Source organism: Drosophila arizonae, chromosome 4 (assembly GCF_054131065.1).
Source record: "Drosophila arizonae isolate 15081-1271.41 chromosome 4, UAZ_ARI_1.0, whole genome shotgun sequence".
In the NCBI taxonomy this organism is placed as follows: Eukaryota; Metazoa; Arthropoda; class Insecta; order Diptera; family Drosophilidae; genus Drosophila; species Drosophila arizonae.
In genome coordinates, this window is record NC_142924.1 from 18584715 (window position 1) to 18606276 (window position 21562).

A 21562-nucleotide genomic window follows, 5' to 3' on the forward strand; every position below is an offset into this window, starting at 1 on the left:
CCTGATCCACCAACAGTGCCATTGCACATTTACATACACAAACACACACACACACACACACACATAAATATGTACATACATATTATATATATGTATGCATATTTCTATATATGTTTCTTTTCTTTATTTTTGGGGCAAATGGCATAATTGGCTGCCCCAGTGCGGTTTCTGGCTGCGACCCACTCGACGATGCCAGCCGAGAGACCATAGCTTAAATATGTATGTACGTATGTATGTGTGCCATAAACATATGCACCTGAGGCGTTGTACGTGAGATATGAGACATTTGGGTACACGATTGGTTGCCTACCTGCGTTCATTTGATTGATAAATGCAAATATATAATAAAATAATATTAATCAAAAATTAAAGCATTGCAACATTAGTCGAACAAGATGTTTACAATGGCGGAAATTGTACTTTGGCTGAGGCTGAGATTTTCCAGCAATGTTACTTAGCATTTTAGAAAACTTCATTTAATTTAGGTATATGATAAAGTAGCAAATTTTTTTTGCTGTGTAAGTAATAAAGTTTATTTGATAAATATGAAATTAAATTAAACAAAGATGGTCAGTTAAATATATTTATATATTTAAAATTATATATATAAATAAATATAAATTGAAATACAATTACATTTTAATTCAAAGGGAAATTGTTTAGGTCATTAAAAGATAAAAAATGACTATATTGATGTATTTAAAAATGTATGTAAACATAAAGTTAGCCAAATTTAAAAATATATTAAAGCTAACACATTTAATAATTATATAAAGATAAAAAAATTAAAACTATATGAACTAGTTTAAATCATTCAAAAATAAAAAGTTAATATATTGATGAATTTAAGAATTTATGTAAATATGAAATAAAGTTAACCAAATTTAAAAATATATGAAAGCTAACACATTTAATAATTATATAAAGATAAAAAAACATACAGGTAATTAAGTTAAAGATGATTTTTTTTTTAAATTAAATAAAAGTAAATAATTAAATATACAATAAATTCAATTAAAATTAAATTCAAGAAAAATATAAAAATATATTGTGGACTTATACAATATATATGATATAAATTTAAAACTAAATAAAATATAAAATTAATTTAAACTAAATTAAATTTTTAAACTAAATTTAAAAACCCAATCAAGCTCGTTGCAATTGCAAGCGAACCATCTGAAAGGTTTTATGAGGTTTGACAGGGCCCCAACTAGGTAGCATTATAAATCGTATTTTCGTCCATTTAGTTCGATTTGCAATTTTGTTCAGTTTCTCGCATAAGAACGAACAGCAGGCGGGCAGCTGCACAGCCCAACACCCTCTCTGCTATCTTCACACCAGCTAATGCCTCAGCCCATCGATGATTGTGTGTGGGTTCTAGTTTATGGCAAACGCAGTTGAACCTGCGTCGCAAGATCGAAGATTGTCATCGTTGGGTTAGTGCATTAAATGTGGATTTTTAGTGCTGCACATTTCAAATTCAATTGCAAACAAACCGTGTGAACCTTGCCTGTGTGTGTGTGAGTGTTTGTGCAACTTGCTGCTGTTGCTGCTACTTTGGCTTATTGTGGGCTGTCTGTGCAGCAGGTTTGTCTCGTGTGTTTTGTTTGGGTTTCTCTCTTTTTTATGTCTTTGCGCGCGCTAATTTGCGCAAATCAAACAACAGCCCACAAGAGCAACGAAAGAGCCAAAGACTCAACCTGTTTTTGCTTTGCTTTTGCTTTTGTTGTTTTGGGGCACTGCGTGCAGTTGTAAAAACACCTGCTACAATTGATTAAATCACAGCGATTTATTATTAAGATTTTTTCGAGTTTCTTTTTTTTTTCCTGCTATGCCTTCGAAGAGAGGAAAAGGGGAAGTGGGGGGCAAACCACACCACACAATGAATAACTATAAAAATCGAGGTTGATTGATTTTCGAGGTCTTGTCGAATCTGGCTCTGTGGGTGTTCCCGACGTGAGGTTCAATTCGCTGCTCGGGCCTATTTGGCTCAGACACTGCGGCTACCAACCAGATTGTGCCGTTACTTCCAACTCATTTTGCATAAATCAATTGGCTGCCTTTTTGCGCAATAAACTCTGGCACGTTCTAAGGCGTTAATTGGGCTGTGTATTTGCATAAGAGATTTACATAAACGAAATCTTGTGGGTTGACTGAATTGAAGTCTATTTGAATGAAAGTTGATTTTCGATTGATTATGTGGACGTGATTAGATGAGATAATATGAAAATTTAGTTTACAAAAAAGTATGTGTAAACGATATTTAGGGAAATTCGATCAAAGTTGGTACTAGATTTATAAATTAGATATATAAATTATCCTAAGTTTTACTTATGCATAGGGTAGCATGTGATTGCTTCTATTCTTATAACATGTGTAAAGTTAAAATAATAAATCATTATTATAAGAAAAAAATAAAAAAATTAATAAATAAATAAAGTAAATAAAAAAAATATTAATAAATAAATAAAATAAATAAATAAATAGAAATAAAATAAAAAATATATATTATTTTCTAAAATATATGGTTATATATTATTATATTATTTCATAAAATTAATCAAATACTAAAATTATTTTTGTGCACGCCAAATATTATTAGGCATTGAGTCAGCAGAGCGTATGAAAAATTAAAGGGAACGGAGCCGACAAAATTAAAGTAAAAGTACATGGGACCTTGGCCGTCATCCTGGCTAAAGTGAGGCACTGATTGTTTGGAATCTAAACTCAATCCAAAATTAGAGACAAATCGGTATGAAATGAAGAGCATATGAGCATAGCATAGCAACTGGTATTAAAGTCGAATTAGAAAAGTAGACTCTGCGTCCAACTACGTGACGCTATCGAACCTTATGCTTGAAGTGCTCTCAGCACTTACAGGGCGAACATTAAAATGATGTGCAATGTAGAGTGGAATTTATGGGACGTGGCAGAGATTTTGAGGGGAATGAAATGGAACGGAATATGTGAAACATGCCATATGAAGCATATGGAACTGGCATAGATAAAGGGAATAAAAGTAGTAGAAAGTGAAAGGCAATAATGTTCTTGTATCGTTGCCATTTCGCTATCTAATGAACTGCGAGCAGTGCTCTCATTCAATATATTCAGTAATAATAATTAAAAATACCTAAAATTTAAATAAAACTAAAACTAAGACATATATATATAATAATAATAAGTAAGAGTAATATAGATTTCATGTATCACGTGATTTATTTTTAGTCCATATATTAACAAAGGCCAAGTACATCAACTAATTCAAGCCTTCGCCCTTTTCTGATCAACATGAATCGATCACGCTGTCAAGTCAGCTGCCAGGGACGACAAAAATGCGATCACAGATATTGCGCTGACAATTTATGACTTATTAAAATAGCTGAAAATAAATACCAGCCAAAGGCATTACAACCTTTCATGAAAATATTACAAAAATTTATAATTAACAACTTTGTAGCTGATTTAACATGCTGCGACAAGATCGACAAACACGAAACTGATTGGTGGAAACAGCATGGGATAGAGAACATGAATATCGCGTGCCGTAAATAGGCCCCGGGGCCAGTGGATAAATAGAGCGGGCAATTGTCACGATTGGCTACTGTGCGATCCGAGCTCGAAATGAAGTGGGCAATCGTTTTGATAGTTGCCCAGGTGGTGCATCACATTGCGGTAAATATGAGTTAGTTGCAGTAGAGAGTGAGTTGTCTGATGTCAATTGAGATGTCCTTTCGAGCAGGGCGAGCAAGCCTATGTGGTCAGCAATGAGCAGTTGGAGCCCTTCGAGGGCGACTCGGAGACGCTTGTCATTTTCGACAATCTGAAGACAATCGGACGGGAACGTGCGATCAACGGTTCCTTCTCATTTCTGGGCGACATGGACAACGACGACTTCAAGGTCTCTGTGGAGCTCTACTCCAGTCCCAACAACGATGGCGACTTCAAGCGCATGGTCTTCGATGTGCCGCAGACCAGCATCTGCGAGTGCTTCAAGAAGTTCTATGTGCAGTTCGTGCAGCCGTCGGTCAGCGACGGTGAGACCACGAATTTTCCACTCGTCGGCGAGGACACCTGCCCCATACCCAAGGGCGAGTACTATATCAAAAGCGTGCTGTTCAATACGCAGGATTGGCCCGAGCAAGTGCCACGCGGCATGGTCAAGGCCATCATAACGTTCTTTACCGGTGGCAAGAATGTGGGTGGATTTATAATGGTGGTGAAGATCGAGGATCGTCAGAATTAGGAGCTGGCAATCTACATCCATTTATCTAATATTTTATTTTAACTAGCAATAAAGGTCTTTGAAAGCGAACAGCTTGAACTTTGGACTGAACTGGAGCAGAGCTCAGATTACAAACTCCTCCTCCTGCTCAGCAGCAGCCTGCTTCTTCTTCTTCTTTTGCTGCTATAACTAAAATAAATCAGTTTCGTGTCGATGACAGCTAGACAGGCTTCATTAGAAGCCAACAGCCATCAGCGCCCTATCAAGACACCCCAACAATTTTTGGGCGCTGATAATAAAGCATTTATTCAACAAATTTACAAACAACTGAGCAGAAAAAAAAAGTGAGAAAAGTCACGAAATGTTAGAGGAAAACACAGAAAAAAAAATGCACAAAGAAAAACTCAGCAGGAGACATATACATGTATTCGTCTTATTCACAGATGGATTTCCCCAGAAGTGGCGGCCCGTGATCTCTGATTTTATTTATAAATTCATTCACGAGGGCGGCAAATGGGGGGCCCGCCCTGCACTTCGGTTCGGTTCGGATCGGATCGGTTTCGGGGGTCGACCGCCTGCCACACGCGCCAGCCACGTGGTTAAAAATAGCCAATGTCGAGCCGTCGACAGCGCACTAAGTCGACTGGGGGATTTTCCGAAAAAATGAAAACGTCACTTTAGCTGGGCATTAGTTTTCACCCAGGTCGCTCGCTCGCTCGGTGGATCTCTCGCCTGCTGCCAAAACATCTGTGCGAGTGACTGCAACTATTCGAGGCATTTTCCAAGTAATATGCAACACATGTTGGGCTGCCGCCCCACACTTGGGGTAGGACAATGCGCGTGCGCCCCGTTTCAACAGATTTCTATGCATACGAATGAAAAATAATGCTCTGTCAAAGGCAGCTAACAGCAAGTGACAGTTTGGGGGCCTCTGCTGCTCTGCTGCCAGCTCATGTCAGGCATGACATTAGATGATGCTCTGCCCTGATAAGTCCTCCAATTCCAAAAGCACATGCGTCCCCCTTGGCAGGCGTATGGCACACTCTGTTGCACAATTGTCAATCAAAGATGTTGCGGCAGAGTTGCGACAACTCCAACTGCAACTTGGTACAGTTGCAACAAAATATGCTAAAAGGTTGAAGAACTGGTGGATTAGACATGTTGAGGGCAGGAGGTGAAATATGATAAGATTTGCTGATAAAATTTATGGAAATATATTTTCTTCAAAGGTTTATAAAATGCGAAAAAATATATATAATCCAACCGAAATATATATAGGGAAGGCGAAGGCTACAGATGCCAGTGCTTAATTCTTAAGTTAATCTTCATTTCAAATTAATTATGATCTCTAAGAAATAAATAAATAGAAATAATAATTCGTTAATAATCTATAAATACATATAATCCATAAATATACACTCATGATAATAATAATAAATACACCCCTTAAAATATATAATTGACATATAAATTTTACCCACATATATATACAGCTGTGAAAAACAAAATAGAACCACTTGCATTTTTTTTCGACAATTTTGGGAATTTTTGAAAATGTATAAAAATGCTGATGATAATTGTTATTTATTGCAATAATTTATTGCTTTCTGCTTATAATAAGAAAAAAAGTAGATTAATACATTTATAAATATATCGAGGAGAATTTCTTAAGCTTTGCATTTGCAAGTGGTGCGATTTAATTTTTCACAGCTGTATATAATACACTAATATGTTTAATCTATATACACTTACATACAAACATTTGAATTTATTTAAGTATGCCCCGCCTCATCCTCAAAGCAAAGTACTCCAGAGGATAACTCATAACATACCACATCGTTTCATTTTAGTTCATTTTATCATCCATATCTCTAGTAGTCGCTATATAACAACAGAAAACATATATAAATGGGGAAATAAATTAAAACTTAATCTTATAAAAATTAAAAAATAGTAAATAAATAATAAAAAAAAAAATTTTGACATATGTTCTGTAAAGATTATTGCTATATGTGAACTATAATAATTATAATAAATGTATATTATATACTAAAAATCTAATATTTGTTGACTTCTAAAATCTTTGGAGTTAAATCCGCTGAACTTTTACGATTTCTTTTTGCTTAGCTTGGACTAACTAATAATATAAAAAAAGCACTTGACTCCCCTTTATTATTCCCATTCAATAGTTCAACTTAGTTCGTCAATTCACTTGACCTCAGCGCCAAGAAAATCTAAGAGCGACAAAAATCAACTTTAATACTCAATTGCGTATCTCTAATTTTTAATGTCTTCTTCAAAAAATTTTGTTAAAATTTGATTTGTTTTCAGAATTTACACAACCGTTTAATGGGCCCACAAACAGGGTGATAAAAATGATGTCTGCTGGCATCCACACACAGAGACAGAGAGGGAGACAGAGTGAGAGACAGAGAGATAGAGGCAGCTGCAGCTGCAAGTGGCGAGCTGCCACAAATCAAATCAAAGCATACAAATTGTTTTCAAACGAATTATGGCATATCTATGGCCGGCAACGATGCCAAGCGACAATGATTAAATATTTTTCTGAAACTTCTGTTTGGCCATTAAAATGTCGAGGCGGCACATTGCGTAGAACTTTAACAATTTTATTAATGGGTCGCGTGATTTAATGTGTGCCCTCATATCTCTCTCTATCTCCAGCTCTCCAACTATCTGTAAGGGAGCCATTGATATGAAATTGGGATCTGTTGCCCTTTGGGCTGTTGCCTAATTGCATAATGATTGAGTTAGTTGTTGTTGCTGGCTCCGCTGCGACTTGGGCTTGGTGTTATGGATTTTATGATCCAAGCGCTAATTGGACTAGCTTATGTATGTGTATTCAATTGGACCATTTCCCGATGGCAACTCTAATTGGCTTCCGTGTCTAGCTGCAATTCGACCAGCCAACGGTCGACTCCCCATGGCGGTAATGAGCCGACCTAACTGCCGTTCTGCTTTTGATATCATGATTTTGAGAGATGCTAGATGAGAGATGCCTACAATTAGCTTTCCCACGCCAAGCTCTTGCCATGCATCCATCAATATCACAGCTGCTTATTGGAGATGTCAACACAAATCCCTAGATAAATTTAGCGCATTGCCCAAGCGGGCCATAAAAACTTTGCTAATTGAATGCAAGCTGTGCAGCTGAGACTATTAAAATGTGACCTCAACTTCAAAATAGGTCGAATCAGCTAAAATCGGGAATCTTACGAACTGCCAACGATTTATGGCGACAGCGCTAGCCATAAAATTGCGAAAGTCATTTTTATTGAGAATTCCACATGAAGAGCTGGCCTGAATATGCAAAGATCTAGAAATTGAGTAGGATATAAATAAAGCCAGATTATGACTACTTATTTTGCTCTATTTTGAAATTTTTTTAATTTTTTAAATTTTGAACTTGTGTTTTAACTTTTTTTGTTTTGAAAATTTTATTTAAATTTAAAAGAAATATATATATAAAAAAATAAAACAAATACCATTCAATTTAATTTTTTCTATAAAAAAAATTAAACAATTAAAATTTTAATAATTAATTGTTTATTTTCTTTTTTTTACTGTAGTATTTTTTATTTTGAATTTATTTAGTTTGAATTTTTAAAAATTTTTTTATTTCTTTTATTTTCCTTTATTTTGTATTATTTATTTAATTTTTTTTTTCATTTTGGATTATTTATTTAATTTTTAATTCTTTTATTTTAATTTTGTTTGTTGTATTTAGTTATTATTATAAGTTTTTGTTTAATTAAATTTTCTCTATTGCATTTATATTATTTATATATTTAATTATTTTGTTGAATACATGTCATTCAAATTTATTATTAAGTTTAGTTAACTATGAAAGAACAAACTTTTTACTATGCCTATAACTGCTTATAGCAAACATTGAAGACTGATAAACGCCCTAGGGTATGCAACGAAAATAATAACAAAACTCATGCGAGGAATGTGTTTTAAATGAGGGGAAAGTATAATCCTGTCTGGCATTTGCCACAAAAACCAATTTATAGATAATCATATAATTAATCATGCACTTGTCCAACTGTTCATACAGTAAGCCAACACACACACACGCACACAGACACACCCACATCGAGCTCGTGAAAGGACACGCAAACACCCAACACATTATGCCGTCTGACCATTAACTCAGCTGCTGTCCGACGCGCTATGATTGATGTCTAAGTCGAGCCGAGCCGAGCTGAGCTAAGCAATGGAATGACTAAACAATTTCCATAGCATTTGGCAGAGTGCAAAAATCGGAAAATGGGTAAAATCGTTTGGGGAAATTATGATAAGACAATTTGACTTGACTTGACTTCACTTTACTTTACTTTGCTTCTAATTAAACCTGTCTCTGTCGCCCATTTTCCACTCCTTCCGTAGATTTTTTGCTTTTCTGCAGCATCATGGTAAATAAGAAGCGTAGCTCATTAATGCAACAACAGATTTGTAGTAGCATGAATTATTCATGTGTCTGTGTATTTGTGTGTGTGTGTGGGTGTAAAGGCGTGGCCAGCGCTCTGCCAGCTGACTGCCCTTTCAATTCACTAACCCTCAAGTGGCACACTTATACCGGGCCGGGCCGAGCCGGGCCGGGCATAATTGGGCTCGAGTGTCTAATGGAAAAAATTAAGTGATTTCAATGAGTGGCTTAGATGACTGGACACGGAATTGGCCAAAGGATAACAGGTGTTGGGCCTGGATTTCTGCCAAAGAGGAAGCGCATGATGAATCACTTTAAGTCTACTTCCTAATTATAGCCAAAAAGAAAAAAAAAAAAGAAAAAAAAAACAATTGTTTTCCTCTTACACTTTTCAGTCAAGCAAATTAGCGATTGCTTTCCCCTTGCCCCTTGCTCCACCCTAAGACATTGCATTGACTGCATATCAAGTTACTGCAACGCGCTTGGACGATGATTTATGTGCAGCCGCACCTACATTTATGCCATAAAGTGGCCATAAATCACACCAGGAGGCAAAAGCTGCAGTTCGCGCAGATCTGGCAGCAGCTGCACTTCAAGCTAGGCTCGACTCGTAAAGCGAAACAGCAACAACAACAACAACAGCAGCAGCAACAACAATAGCAAAGTGCCAGCCAAGTGTCTGTCAGATGGCAACAAAGCCCGCAGCCAAGTCGACAACAAATTGATATTTTTAACATGTGAGTTCAAATAGATAAAGTCAATTGATGGACAGAGAGTAGAAAAATAAGAAAAATCAGTAGCAAAAAAAAGTATATACATATATATAATCTGTATGTGCGTGTGTGTGTGTGTGTGTGTGTGTGTGTATTTACACACGCACGTTTCGCTGTTGTGTCCAAGTCGAAGTGCGTTGCTGGCTGGCATGACAATTAGACGGCGGGCTGCCCTGAGTGACGCCTCCGAAACAAAAGAGACAAGCAGCGAGAGGGCCTGCTTGTCTGCCTCTATGCCACTCTGCCGCCCACCACATGCCCAATGCCCCCCCTCTGCCACGCCCACTAACTGTTTGACTTTAGCTTTCGCCCTCGCCTGTGGCACCGCCTCGCCTCTGCGACAAGTTGTCAATTTGCTGTCTCTGCTTGCAGTTTTTCTTGTTTGGGTGTCTTTTTTTTTTTTTTTGAAGACCTCTAAAGAGGTATTTCAACTATGTTATTTCATGTGTAACGAGTGTGAAGAGATATGTTGAGTGTGTAATATAATATATATTTAATAAAACATATGTAAATGCTATATCTTGTAAAAAAAATTATATTAAATACATATACCTTAAAAATATATCTTTAAAATATGATAATATATGTTTGTTATATCTGAAAAGTAGAGATCAGATTTCTGTATCTAAAAGTATATATTTTTATTTATTTTATTTTTTTTTTTTATATTACTCAGAAAATGTATTGCATTGTTCTTTCGATCTTTATTTAGGCAATTATTTTTATTGGTGAGAGTAAATTTTGTATAAAAAAAATATAATAATAATAGTAAATTTATATGAAATATCCTTAAAGAAATTTAATATTTTAGTATAGTAGTAGACATATGATCACAGCTAAAGAGCATTAATTCTAATCATAATTAATTATATCAAAACATATTAGAAAAGAATTTCCAAATTCAAGAATAAATCAAGAAATAATTTTAAGTAGAGTTTACTCACAACACGTTAAGAAAATATATCAATACAAAAACAGATTTTAGATTGAGTTTTGTCTTAAAGTAAAATCACAACAGCTAATCAATTTACTCCAAGAGAAGTCAAATAATTGATTAAATGACATTTAATTTTGATTAGTATAATATATATATAATTACTACAAAAATAACAAACTGAACAGCTAAAAAGTCTCTCATACATCTACTAATCAAATAGTAAGAGTATTCAATTTTGGTCAAACTCTTGGCTTCTCCCTCGCTGTCTCACTGTTTCTCTCTCTCTCTCCCTCTCACTCGTTTATTGCTGCTTGTGGTCTGCCCGAACACTTGTCACAAATTGTGCAAATTTATTTTACGCGCTAAATGCAAAACGTGCCCGGCCAGCTAAATGGCAAGAATTAGACTCAACTGTTCTGGGTTCGCTATTCGCTATTCGCTCTTCGCTCCTCGCTCTTCGCTGTTTGCTGCTTGGATTCGCCAAACACGGCACTCTGTCAATAACTGTGCCTTCGCCGAACTGGCCCACCCACAAGCTACGCATTTTGAATATAAGTGCTTAAAAGCGACAGGAATACATACATATACATGAGATTGTTTATGTGTATATATATATATATATATATATATATATATGACTTATACTTGTTTTTAAGTCAGCTGAAGTGGCTGGCCGACTCACTTGGCGCACTTTTTAACCCTTTGGCTGGCTAACAATGCGTAAAGTTTTGTCGCCTCTTTTGATGGATTACTCCAGAGGCAGCAGCAGCAGCAGCAGCTGGTTTGAGTTGATTTTTGCTTTAACACTTTTGCCTTTTGTGTGTTCTACATAATTATTTCTATATATATATATATATATATAGCCTTAGCTCATTCGCCACTTCTTATCATAATGCATTTTATTTCTGGTCTAGCGCTTGGCGTATTTTATGTTAATTTTCATACAATGCCGTTTGATTAATTGCCCCTGGCCGAGTGTGGGAGCTGACTTAAAAATCCCAGCTCAAGTAAAGTCTTTAAATGTTTTCAGTGACAGTTGCAGCTACTGTTTGGCAATTATCCTGGAAATCATGTTTCTTCCTGTTGTTGCAACGGGCAATGAATGCAACTGACAAAAGCAAACTGAACGACACTTTGATTAATGATATTCCCGTCAATCGAGTCAATTATGCCATTTGCATTCACAATCCCAAAATTGTAAGCAATTATTAGGACGAGTTTTCAGTTTTAGTCATTTCTTTGGGTCCACTGATCGATCGTCGCTCATCGTTGACGTTTTCAGATTTTTCTTCTCTTGTCTTGCTTTTTGGGCAATTTGTAGATAGGCATCGGGCATTGGGCATCAGACGAGGCCCAATAACAAAACGATCAACTGAAAATGATTAGTCAACGGGCCTGAGCGAGTAATAAAAAAAAAAACAAAAAACAACATAGAGAAGAGAATTACTGACAATTTCATGAACAAACGCCTTTTATGACCTCAACAACAACAACAACAATAAGCATATTTGTATAGGAATTTTCAGTTTTGGTCTGCAGATGAAAATACAATTAACAAATGTCAATTATGATGACACAGAGCGAGTGAAAGGCAGTTAATGGCAATGCGACGTGCAGCAGATGCAGCCAAATGATATAGTCCAAGATTCAGATACAAAGATACGCAGCTACAAGGTACAAGATACAAAACACATACAATGAGATACATATAAAAGATATGTTTGTCATTTTTGTTAATCAATTTCATGTTACAATTCTGAGCCGAGATTTTTCGTCTGCTTCTTCGTCTTCTTCTCGTTTGATTTGTTTGCCTGCCTGCCATGCTGACTCAGAGGCATGTGAATTTCGGAGCTATCTTTAGCTTTACCGTTGCTTTTTGTAGCTCATTTTTAAGTAGGCTGTGAAAATGTTGATATTAAAGTCCAAGTGCTACTACCATGGTGGCATTGGGTTTCCGTTTTTATACCTTGGAAGCCTCTGAGAAGGGGAAATGAGGGCATTTTGATTTCGACGAAATGTATGTGAGAAATTGTAGGAGGCGTGGTAGAGCCTGTACAGTAAATACATTATTGATCTGGACGACAAGATCTGTCGATCTAGCTCTGTCTGCCAATGGACACGTCTGTCTTTCCGTCCGTCTACGTTTCTGTCCGCCCGTATGAAGTACCTTAAAAGGTAAATTTTGTACTACTCTATAGTATATATACATTGCATACCTTCCTTATATACGATAGAAATCGATTTTTGATTAAAAAGATTATCGATACAAATAAAAAAGTCGTTACTTTCTTTTATAAGTTTAGCTAGTAAACCAGCAGAGCTCGAGCTTTCAGAGACGAGTTAAAAGAAAAGTAAGATGATTAGAATATGAGTCTAACTCAAGACACAGGGTATTTCTTTGTCGAGCAATCTCTCCTAGCGCCCTCTCACTTGTTTATAACTTAATTTCCTGGTATGTTCGCTTATCAAATTCCCGTTTTTTCTTTTTCTATCGCCTTTTTATGCTCGAAATCAATTTGAAGCACTTTACTCGAAATTAACATTTTTTTATATATATGGATATATACCTATATATACATATATATTTAGTGGGTATTTTCATTTTATTATTATGAGCGCAACACTCTGTTTCTTTTTTATATGCTTTTTTTTAATGCCGCACGTCTGCGCGCTCAATTAAAAGCGGGCAATTGAATGGGTTCCTAGAGCCGAGTTCTATACCTTTTGGGTCGCCAAAGGTGTTGCTGGCCAAAGTGTCACTTGCCAAGCGATTGAAGCGTAAACGGGTTTTGTTCCAGCCAGCCCAACCAAAATTAACGCCTGAAATGGATTTCAAGTGCGGCTGGCTAATTGAAAAGGTCTTTTACGCTCACGCTCTCCCTCTCTCTCCCCCTCTGCCACTCTCCCACTAAATAGTCAACAAAAGGCGCGACAGGAAGCACCATTCAAGAGTCATATGCCATATAAAAAATATATATATATGAATTAAATTTCCATACAAGACAAAGAGCTGGCGCAATAAAAAAAAAAAAAAAAAAATCTCAGACTAGCCAACAATTGACCGCTGGGAAATGAACCCATAAACAAATTACGAAGCGCAAGGCATTTAAGGACGACAATAAAATATTCGCACGCAAGCGCCGCGGCCAATTTATTTATTAATCGCATGTCAAGGCGGTATGGGCGTGGCACTTGGCACGTAAGCATTAAATACATTTTGAGCGGAAGAACTAATTAACAAGCGGACGAATTGGCAGCAGACATTGGAGTGTAAGCCGAAGGCTCACCTCATCCAGTCATCGTCAAAAAAACAAAAACAAAAATGTAGAAGAAGCAGAAGAACCAGACACAACTTGGCAAAAACTCATTAGCACGCTCGAACGTTAAAAATGTCGCGTCAAAATCAGCGCTTAATATTTTTTATGATTAGCCATCCCCAAATGTGACATTTTTTTGTTGCTGTTGGTTTTTGTTGGATTTTGCTGACAGAAAGAATGCGAATGTGTGTGAGTGTGAGTTGGAATTGCGGGAAAGCTAACTAGTAGATACTCTAAGTGAAAACAGTGTTAATGTCTGCTTATGACAGATTCCTGTTTGATATCAGAGTGTAGTATATTTTTTTTTTTAAATAAATTTATTGCATATGTTCATAACATTATAATTATTATAGTCAAAGAGCAATTTTATATAAAATGATATGTGAATATAAAATAAATATGACAGAGCTATTTGAATAACTGAATGGTAATAGGTAAATATCTTGAGCTGTTTTTTACCATAGACAAATTCTTGAATGGGATCTGGAATTTGTAGAGTAAACTTAAGTACTGAAATGTAGTTTTATTGATTTTAAAAACAAATAAATCAAATAAAGGCACAGTTATTCAAGTCTTTGGTTTATTAGCACTATAAAATTATGCATCCTCATATTCTGGATAAAATAAAATACAACTTGTGCTTAACGTGAGAATACAAGTTCAAATAAAAAAAAGAACAAAAAAATAATAAAAAAAAAATTAAAAATTTTCAACAAATAATTAAAAAATATAAATAAATAATATAAACAAAAAAATAATAATAATCAAAATATTTTGTGTAATAATTATAAGAATTAAATTTAAAATAAATATTTAATTTATTATCATCCATTCATTATCATCCCTAACAAGCCTCATATGAAAGCCAAGACGACCTTACTGCAACGCAAGTGTAGCCAAAGGTAATTGAGTAGCGAGAATGTGCACAGGAATTATTTGTTATTTGTGCAGACTTTGTCTGGATCTAATATACTATATAGAAATAAAAGTAATTGTGCATATTAAATAAGGAGCTATTCAAGCGGACTTTGTCTGGGTTCATACAATATATAAATATATTCATATAAACAAATATGAACAGGTGGATGGGTTCTGCTGCGTGTCGCTCAGCGCAATCAACATATTTTTCGAGCAACGCGACTAAAAACGCTAAAGACTCATTAATTGTGCGCGACATTTGTTGGCGTGTCCAGAAAGTCGCGACTTTAGCCGGCAGCGTCGTTTTAATTGTCCCTCTCTCTCTCACACAGACACTCTTGCCCTGCTCCTCTCTTTCCTTTATAGTGAAACACGGAACTGGACTCAGCTCCGCTGTGCTGAGCAAATACGAGGCAGAGGACATGACACCAGCGACTGCGTCATGCAGTCATCACTGTCCAGTTGGCAGTCGTTGTCCTGTTGATCTTTCTCTCTCAAACTCTCTCTGTCTCTTTCTCTCCCTCTTTATATATCGTCAATAAGGTGATGCGACAGCAGCAACTGCATTACGTTGCTCTTTTATAAATATGACGATAAATTTCGTAGCGAAATTTGGTTCTTTTTTTTTTTTTTTTGTATTCCGACTTCATTTTGGCTTTTAATTTCCTACTGGGATATACGCAAAAGGTAAAGCAGTTGGCTTCTTTTTTTTTTTTTGTCTGTCTGTTTGAGTGTGTGTGTGTGGGAGACGCTTTTAATAGACCTTCGTCCAGTCTGCGAGATTTTAATATAAAAACTACAACAGCCAAAAGCAACAGAGGGCAACAAAAACGTCGCTTTATGTGCCATGTTTTCAGCTTTGGCCAGCAAAGCGAAAGAAAAAACAACAACAACAACAACAGCAGCAGAAAAACAGACAAAGTGAGATAAGCGCTTTAAGCCCTATTAACGGGCTTGTGGCTCGATGACCATGTGTTAGTGGACAACGCGCATGTGTGTGTGTGTGTGTGTGTGCGAGAATATCTCTATGAAAAGTTAAGCTAAGCTATTTGTAAAATCTGCTCTTTTTGCAGTCATATTAAAGAGCTGACAAACCGTTTAAGTAAAGTTAAGCTGCAAAAGGCGCTTTGGAGCGGGACGAAATGGAATAGAGGAAATATAATGAGATATATTTGAATTTGTATTCATTTATTTATATATGTATTGTATGTAAGTGTAATATACATATCTATAATATAGATATTTTAAAGTTTGTGAAAATATAAATAGATTATATTTATATTTATATTTATAGGAACTTTAAAATTTAATGACATTAAAAACTAACTGATAATATAGCGATTAGTTGGGCTTTTGGTAGGAACAGTGAAAGTCAACGGAAAAATCAGAGAGCCTCTATAGGCTCTCTGGTCGGTGAGCTACCAGAGCAGTTCTTTAGGCTCAATAGGCTCATTAGCTGTCATCGGATACACAAATAATAGGTCTATTGGTGTTTTAACTCAACTCGATCTTCAGCTCAAAAATACATATATATATAAACTTTATAGAAGAGACGACTCCGTCTCCTATCTGTTGCATACATTCGCACATTTACTCAGTTGAGGCATTGGAACTACTGCATTGTATGTGGGAAAAGTAAGAGAGCGGTGTTAAAATGTAGTACTGAGATCATCTAAGTTAGCACCAACTCATCAGGCATTCCTCGTAAAATGAAACTCGACGACTTCGCTCCTTTCATTAGTTGGTGCCAGAAGAGAGGAAGGGAAGGAAAGACGCAGCGAATGGGAGTTCTATTCAAGTATAGCATATAGCTTAGTATACAGTATACAGATTATTTAAGCATATTCAATAGTTTTAGTGCATTAAAAGGTCTAGAAGAAGGATTTGTATAAAATACCAGCAGACTGACTATAAAATCAGGCTTAAGTATAAGTATTAGTATATTTATAATTATATATACACATATATGATAATTGCATACGTGTTTACTTGTTTGCAGAACATAGTCAAAGCAAAATTAGATCTATATGGTATTTTTTTTACATTTTTGGATTATTTTCTACCATGCTGTACTTTGAAATAAAATAAAATCAGTTGCCAAATCAAATTGAGAGCTTTTTGAATAGGTTACGCGTCGTAAGCCCCAGCTCATAACACATTTATACATATAATATAGATATATACACCGACTAAAATGTAGTAATTAATACTAGACGTATCACTGGCATATTCAACCCATTCAGCCCCTTGCAAACTATCTGCAATGCCTAAATAAATGAATATGTAACACATTGTGTGTCAACTAAATTATCGCTTTTATGATTATCTGCAGGCGGGGAGACACTCCATCAAGGCTGAAAATCTCAATGCAAAAGCAATTTAAGCCATGTCCATCGATGCAACACACACACACACATATATAAGCACACACACGTACGTGTAAATCTAACCAGCTTATTGCTCATAGACGGCGGCAATCAAATCAGCTAAAAACTTGTTATCGCCTCCTTTGAGCGACACCAAGAAAATTAATGACCACCCAACCACCAGGCCATTTGGCAGTTGCAGCAAGCGAAGCCAAAGCGAAGTCAAGCTCCGCACAGCTTGCAACACGATGAGGCAACAACGCAACGAAGTCGATTGCCGGTGCGAGGCTCATTTGAAATATGTAAAGCATATAAATTATGTGCCCAGTCGTTTGGGCGACAAACTGTGAATGAATCAAAGGATAATCCAATTTATTTCACATTATGCGCCGCCCCGCTCATTGCGGCCCCCAGTGCCACGCCATAGACACACGCATGCAACAAAGTGTGTGGCAACTCGAACTTCAAAGGTGTCAAACCTGCAGCAGCAACTGCAGCAACAACTGCAAATGCATTTGCAGCCGCCCTCTCGCCCAGCTGAGCCCAATCTCCAATCAATACGTTTTAGTCTCTAATATAATTTACTGTCTCTAATGCGTTGCCTTTGAGCCAGCCCAGGGAAGGCACTTAAAAACAGTCAAACGATGTGTCGAGTGCCAAGTCTGGACTGAGAGTCGAATGCACTTGGCTGATGTCTGTTTGTGTGTGTGTGTGGGTGTGTGTGCGTTATAGAGAGAGTTTCAAGAGATGACTTATTAGAGCTGAGAAATATTTGTTGGATTTATTTTGTGCCTGTAATAAGTGATAGAGAAGAGTTCGCCTATGCTTATGGTATGCTCTTCCTATTTATCTATATAAAATCTCTATGATACTTCTAGAGACTTAAGTAATAACTTATAGCAGATAAATGTACCTAAAATACCTAACTAGGAAAGTATCAACTTTTTTGTTATTTAACATATTTTAACGAACAATTAATTTTCAGTATAAGATAAGCTTTCCAGTATAAGATTTTCAATTGTTTAAATTTATTGAAATATATTTAAATCCTTCACATAGTCTAAACCTCAACTTTAATTCTCTATTAGCCTCTCTGCGAATTACAATTAAATTTTGTATTCTATTTTATTCTTTTAAATATTTATAAGTAAAATAAAATTCCTAACACTATATTCAAAAGCTTCTCTACTATTTGAAAGATTTTAGAGAAAAGACGTATTCGATATCATTTTTGTATCACTGAAGATTTGCACGTTTTGAATAGGAATATAAATAGTTTATAGTTCTTGTAGGTACTGAGATCGACTCATTCAAACACTGACGACCATATAGACAAAAACAGGACTAGATAGGCTCAGCTCGTTGTTCATTCTCCCCCTCTTGCTGCCACACCTCGTTCAAACTGTGAAAAAACCATCATACCCATAATTCTTATTTTCAATGAGTTCGGTGTAAAAGAAACTGATCCATACAAAATTCATTTTACAAAGCTTTAAATTTAAAGACTATTTTCCACCACACTTTTACTATAAAAACTATTCATATAGCTAAAATGTAATAGAAGTTAATATTTTTACGTTGATCATATCACTCATATCTTACACGAAGACCGTCTACAACACACATCTTGACCTAACTCCTTTTCGACTTGAGTTCGCCCCGAGAATTCTCATAGCTTCTCGCTTCACCTCAGCTTTTGTAGCTTTTTGGCCACAAATTTTTAATATTTTACGCTTAGCTGAGTTTGCTCAAAAGGATTGCCAAAACGGCGGCCAGACAAGTCTATGCGAAATCCATACACATGTCAGTCACACTTAACCTCGGGCCAATGGGGCGGCAGGAGGTGGGAAGGACAACAGCAGAGAGCAGCAGGAGCAGCAGGAGCAGCAGGGTGCACTAGACCGCAGGAATTTCAAATCCAGATTTGTTTTGATTGCCCTGCGGCAAACTTATTATTTTAAGTCAGCCAAATGATGTGATGCGTCGGCTTATGTTTTCGCAGTGAACTTTTCATAATTTCAACGTTTTCCCAACATTTATTATATACGATTTCCGGAAATGCTCCGAGGCGTCGTCGAGCTCGCTCAATTTATGCATATGTCAACAGCTCGTTTGTTGATGGCGAAAAAAAGCGAAAAAAAACATCTAAATAAAAGAAGACGAATTATATATCATGGCATAGGGATATAGAATTTGTGTATTTGCCTGTTTGGCTACTGTTTCTACTGTCGAGAATTTGCATATTTGCATTTCAATTTACCGCCTCACTGTGTGTGTAGTTGGGTGTAGCTGCCTTTCTTTTCAGTTTCTTTTTTTTTTTATCTTTGGCAAAAATTTAATTGTCAATAAAAATTTACCGTGCGGAAAATTTGTTATGCAAACAAATGAAATTGAAATGCGGCTGCCTCGCCTCAAAAGGATAAACACAAAGACAAATACCGAAAAGCAGACAGATTTGCATTAACTCAAATCGAAAGGATGAAACTGCGGTTGATACTGTGAGAACATTTTCTCGTGCTCTTTAAATAATGCATGAGACAAGAAAATTGTACAGCGCCAACGACAATGTCTAATTGAGTTAATTGGAAAATCCCAGGCCCAAGCCGATAGATTGTGGGTGCGTGCAGTCGGTCCCTCGTTGCTGTTCTTGTAATTTTGTAATTTACATTGCAGGTTTTGAATTTACACTTGCAGGCAATTAATAATGCTGCATTAGGGCTATCCATAAAGCTAAGAGAGACACGGACAGAGAGCTACAGGCACACGCATACCACTTCACGACGACAATTAAGCAGGATAATTAAGTTTATCGTTCATTGGCTTTGCGTTCTCTGCCTATCTCACTCGCTCACTCATCCACCCTCTCTTTCTCTCTCTCTCTCTATGTGGCAACACGTATGACAGATTACAGCAGCATGTTGCAGGATACGAGCGTGTGGGCATTGCAGGACATGATTGTGCATATTAGACAGGCAATAAGAGCCCGGCTCAATCTATCTCTCTCTCTCTCTCACTCTTCGTCTATTTGTGTGCAGCTCTAAGTGCATTTTCAAATACAACTTGGCTAAAATTGCTAAAGTTATGTAAATGGATTGCAATTGCAGTCGATATTCATGTGGGAGACAAGTCCACAAAGCATTTGTCATTGCCAGCGAGTCCTGCTGCAGCTCCTGCTGCAGCCAACTACGTTTGTTCACACTTTTGGCAGTGCTATCATAAAAAGGCTGCCATTTCATCAGACATTAAAGATGCCATTGCTAGACGCAATTAAAAGCATTCAAAATAAACATTTCATTACCAGCCAAATGACGTTAATGTCACACTCACTCTCTCCCACTCCCACTCGCACCTCCACACCCTCTCTCTCTGTCTCTTTCGTTGCAGGCAAAAAGCACAGCAGGACAACATTGTCATAAACCTTGCACTGACATTAAGATAACTTTTAATCATCGTAAAAAACCAAACTCTCAAACTCTTTTTCCGCTTAAGGTCTGCAACGTAAGCGGCTTTTCGTGTCGCCATTCGCAACTGCACATAAAAAAATAAAATAAACAAAAACAAAAAAAAATAGAAAAGAAACAGATTTTTTTGTATAAATATTTGTGCACATATATATTTTGGCAAATGCTTTCTTTCTTTTTTTTTGCAGCTTACCGGCTGCTGGCTATATTCCTGATTTCGACTCTCTGATTCCGTATATTAAATTGTTTCTGGCGGCTGCAGGAGTCGATGGCGATGGCGATGCCGATGTCAATGCCTATGCTGTTGCCCTGGCTTGTGGCATGTTGCGCCCGGCCAAACGGAAATGTAATGAAAATTCAATTAAAAAATGGCATTTGCCAGATTTTACGAGACCCCCTCCCCCCCACCTTTTGGCTCCATAGATGGGCACGTGATGGCTGGCAATGCTGACATTGATGGCACAACGTAGCAACTGGAGTCACTCTCAAGCAAATAACTTTAAACTACTTTAAATTATAATTTCAACTTTGAATTTGTAAGCACATAATTACATTTTGGCTTCATCTATGCTCTCTGTATAAATAGACCCAGCATCGATAGAGATCAGCGCAAAGAAATGCAAATCGTATAAAAACACGTAATTCCACTTATCTGACATAATGTCAACAATTTTAAAATCGGCTACCCGTTACACAATCAATAAAAATAAAAAAGCATACACATTGCGTGAATTCACATATAAATTACAAGCAAAAACGAAGGGAATACCCCTTATCGGAATTACAATAAGAACGAGTTGACTTGTGTAACAAATAAAAGTCACTTGATAAGCCCAATATGCAACCCCTTGTTGCCCAAAAAAAAAAAAAAAAAAAAGAAAAGGGTGTCGAGCACAACATCGTATGCTAATCACACACACACACACACCGACACACACTAACACACCCATTTGCAACCGCCTTAAACATGCTTAAGCACAAACCAACGAGCCAAAGATCTTCCTTCCTCTTGGCTGTATTTTTGGTACTTTGGTGGCAAATGGAAATTGTGATTCTTTTATAGCCTGGCGCCGCTTCAATGATTTTTATGGGCTTTGCCAAAAAAAAAAAAAAAT

The 21562-nt window shown here is 36.5% G+C and overlaps 1 protein-coding gene and 1 long non-coding RNA gene across 5 annotated transcripts in view; one reads left to right on the top strand and one right to left on the bottom strand.

The window, feature by feature from the left end:
• LOC149269343 (uncharacterized) overlaps positions 1-21562 on the bottom strand; it is a 120704-nt gene that overhangs the window by 32082 nt on the left and 67060 nt on the right. The window contains exon 7 of one of the 4 annotated variants that reach the window (XR_016269885.1): positions 5711-6106. The exons of the other annotated variants lie outside the window; for them this stretch is intronic. This is a non-coding gene — a long non-coding RNA (uncharacterized LOC149269343). Of the gene's footprint in view, positions 1-5710; positions 6107-21562 lie in introns of those variants that run through there. 4 annotated transcript variants of the gene reach the window in all.
• Positions 3566-4315, top strand: CheA75a (Chemosensory protein A 75a). The gene is made up of 2 exons (XM_018008554.2): positions 3566-3675; positions 3743-4315. The coding sequence occupies exons 1-2, from the start codon at positions 3625-3627 to the stop codon at positions 4244-4246; spliced, it is 555 nt and encodes a 184-aa protein (XP_017864043.1). The 5' UTR covers positions 3566-3624; the 3' UTR covers positions 4247-4315.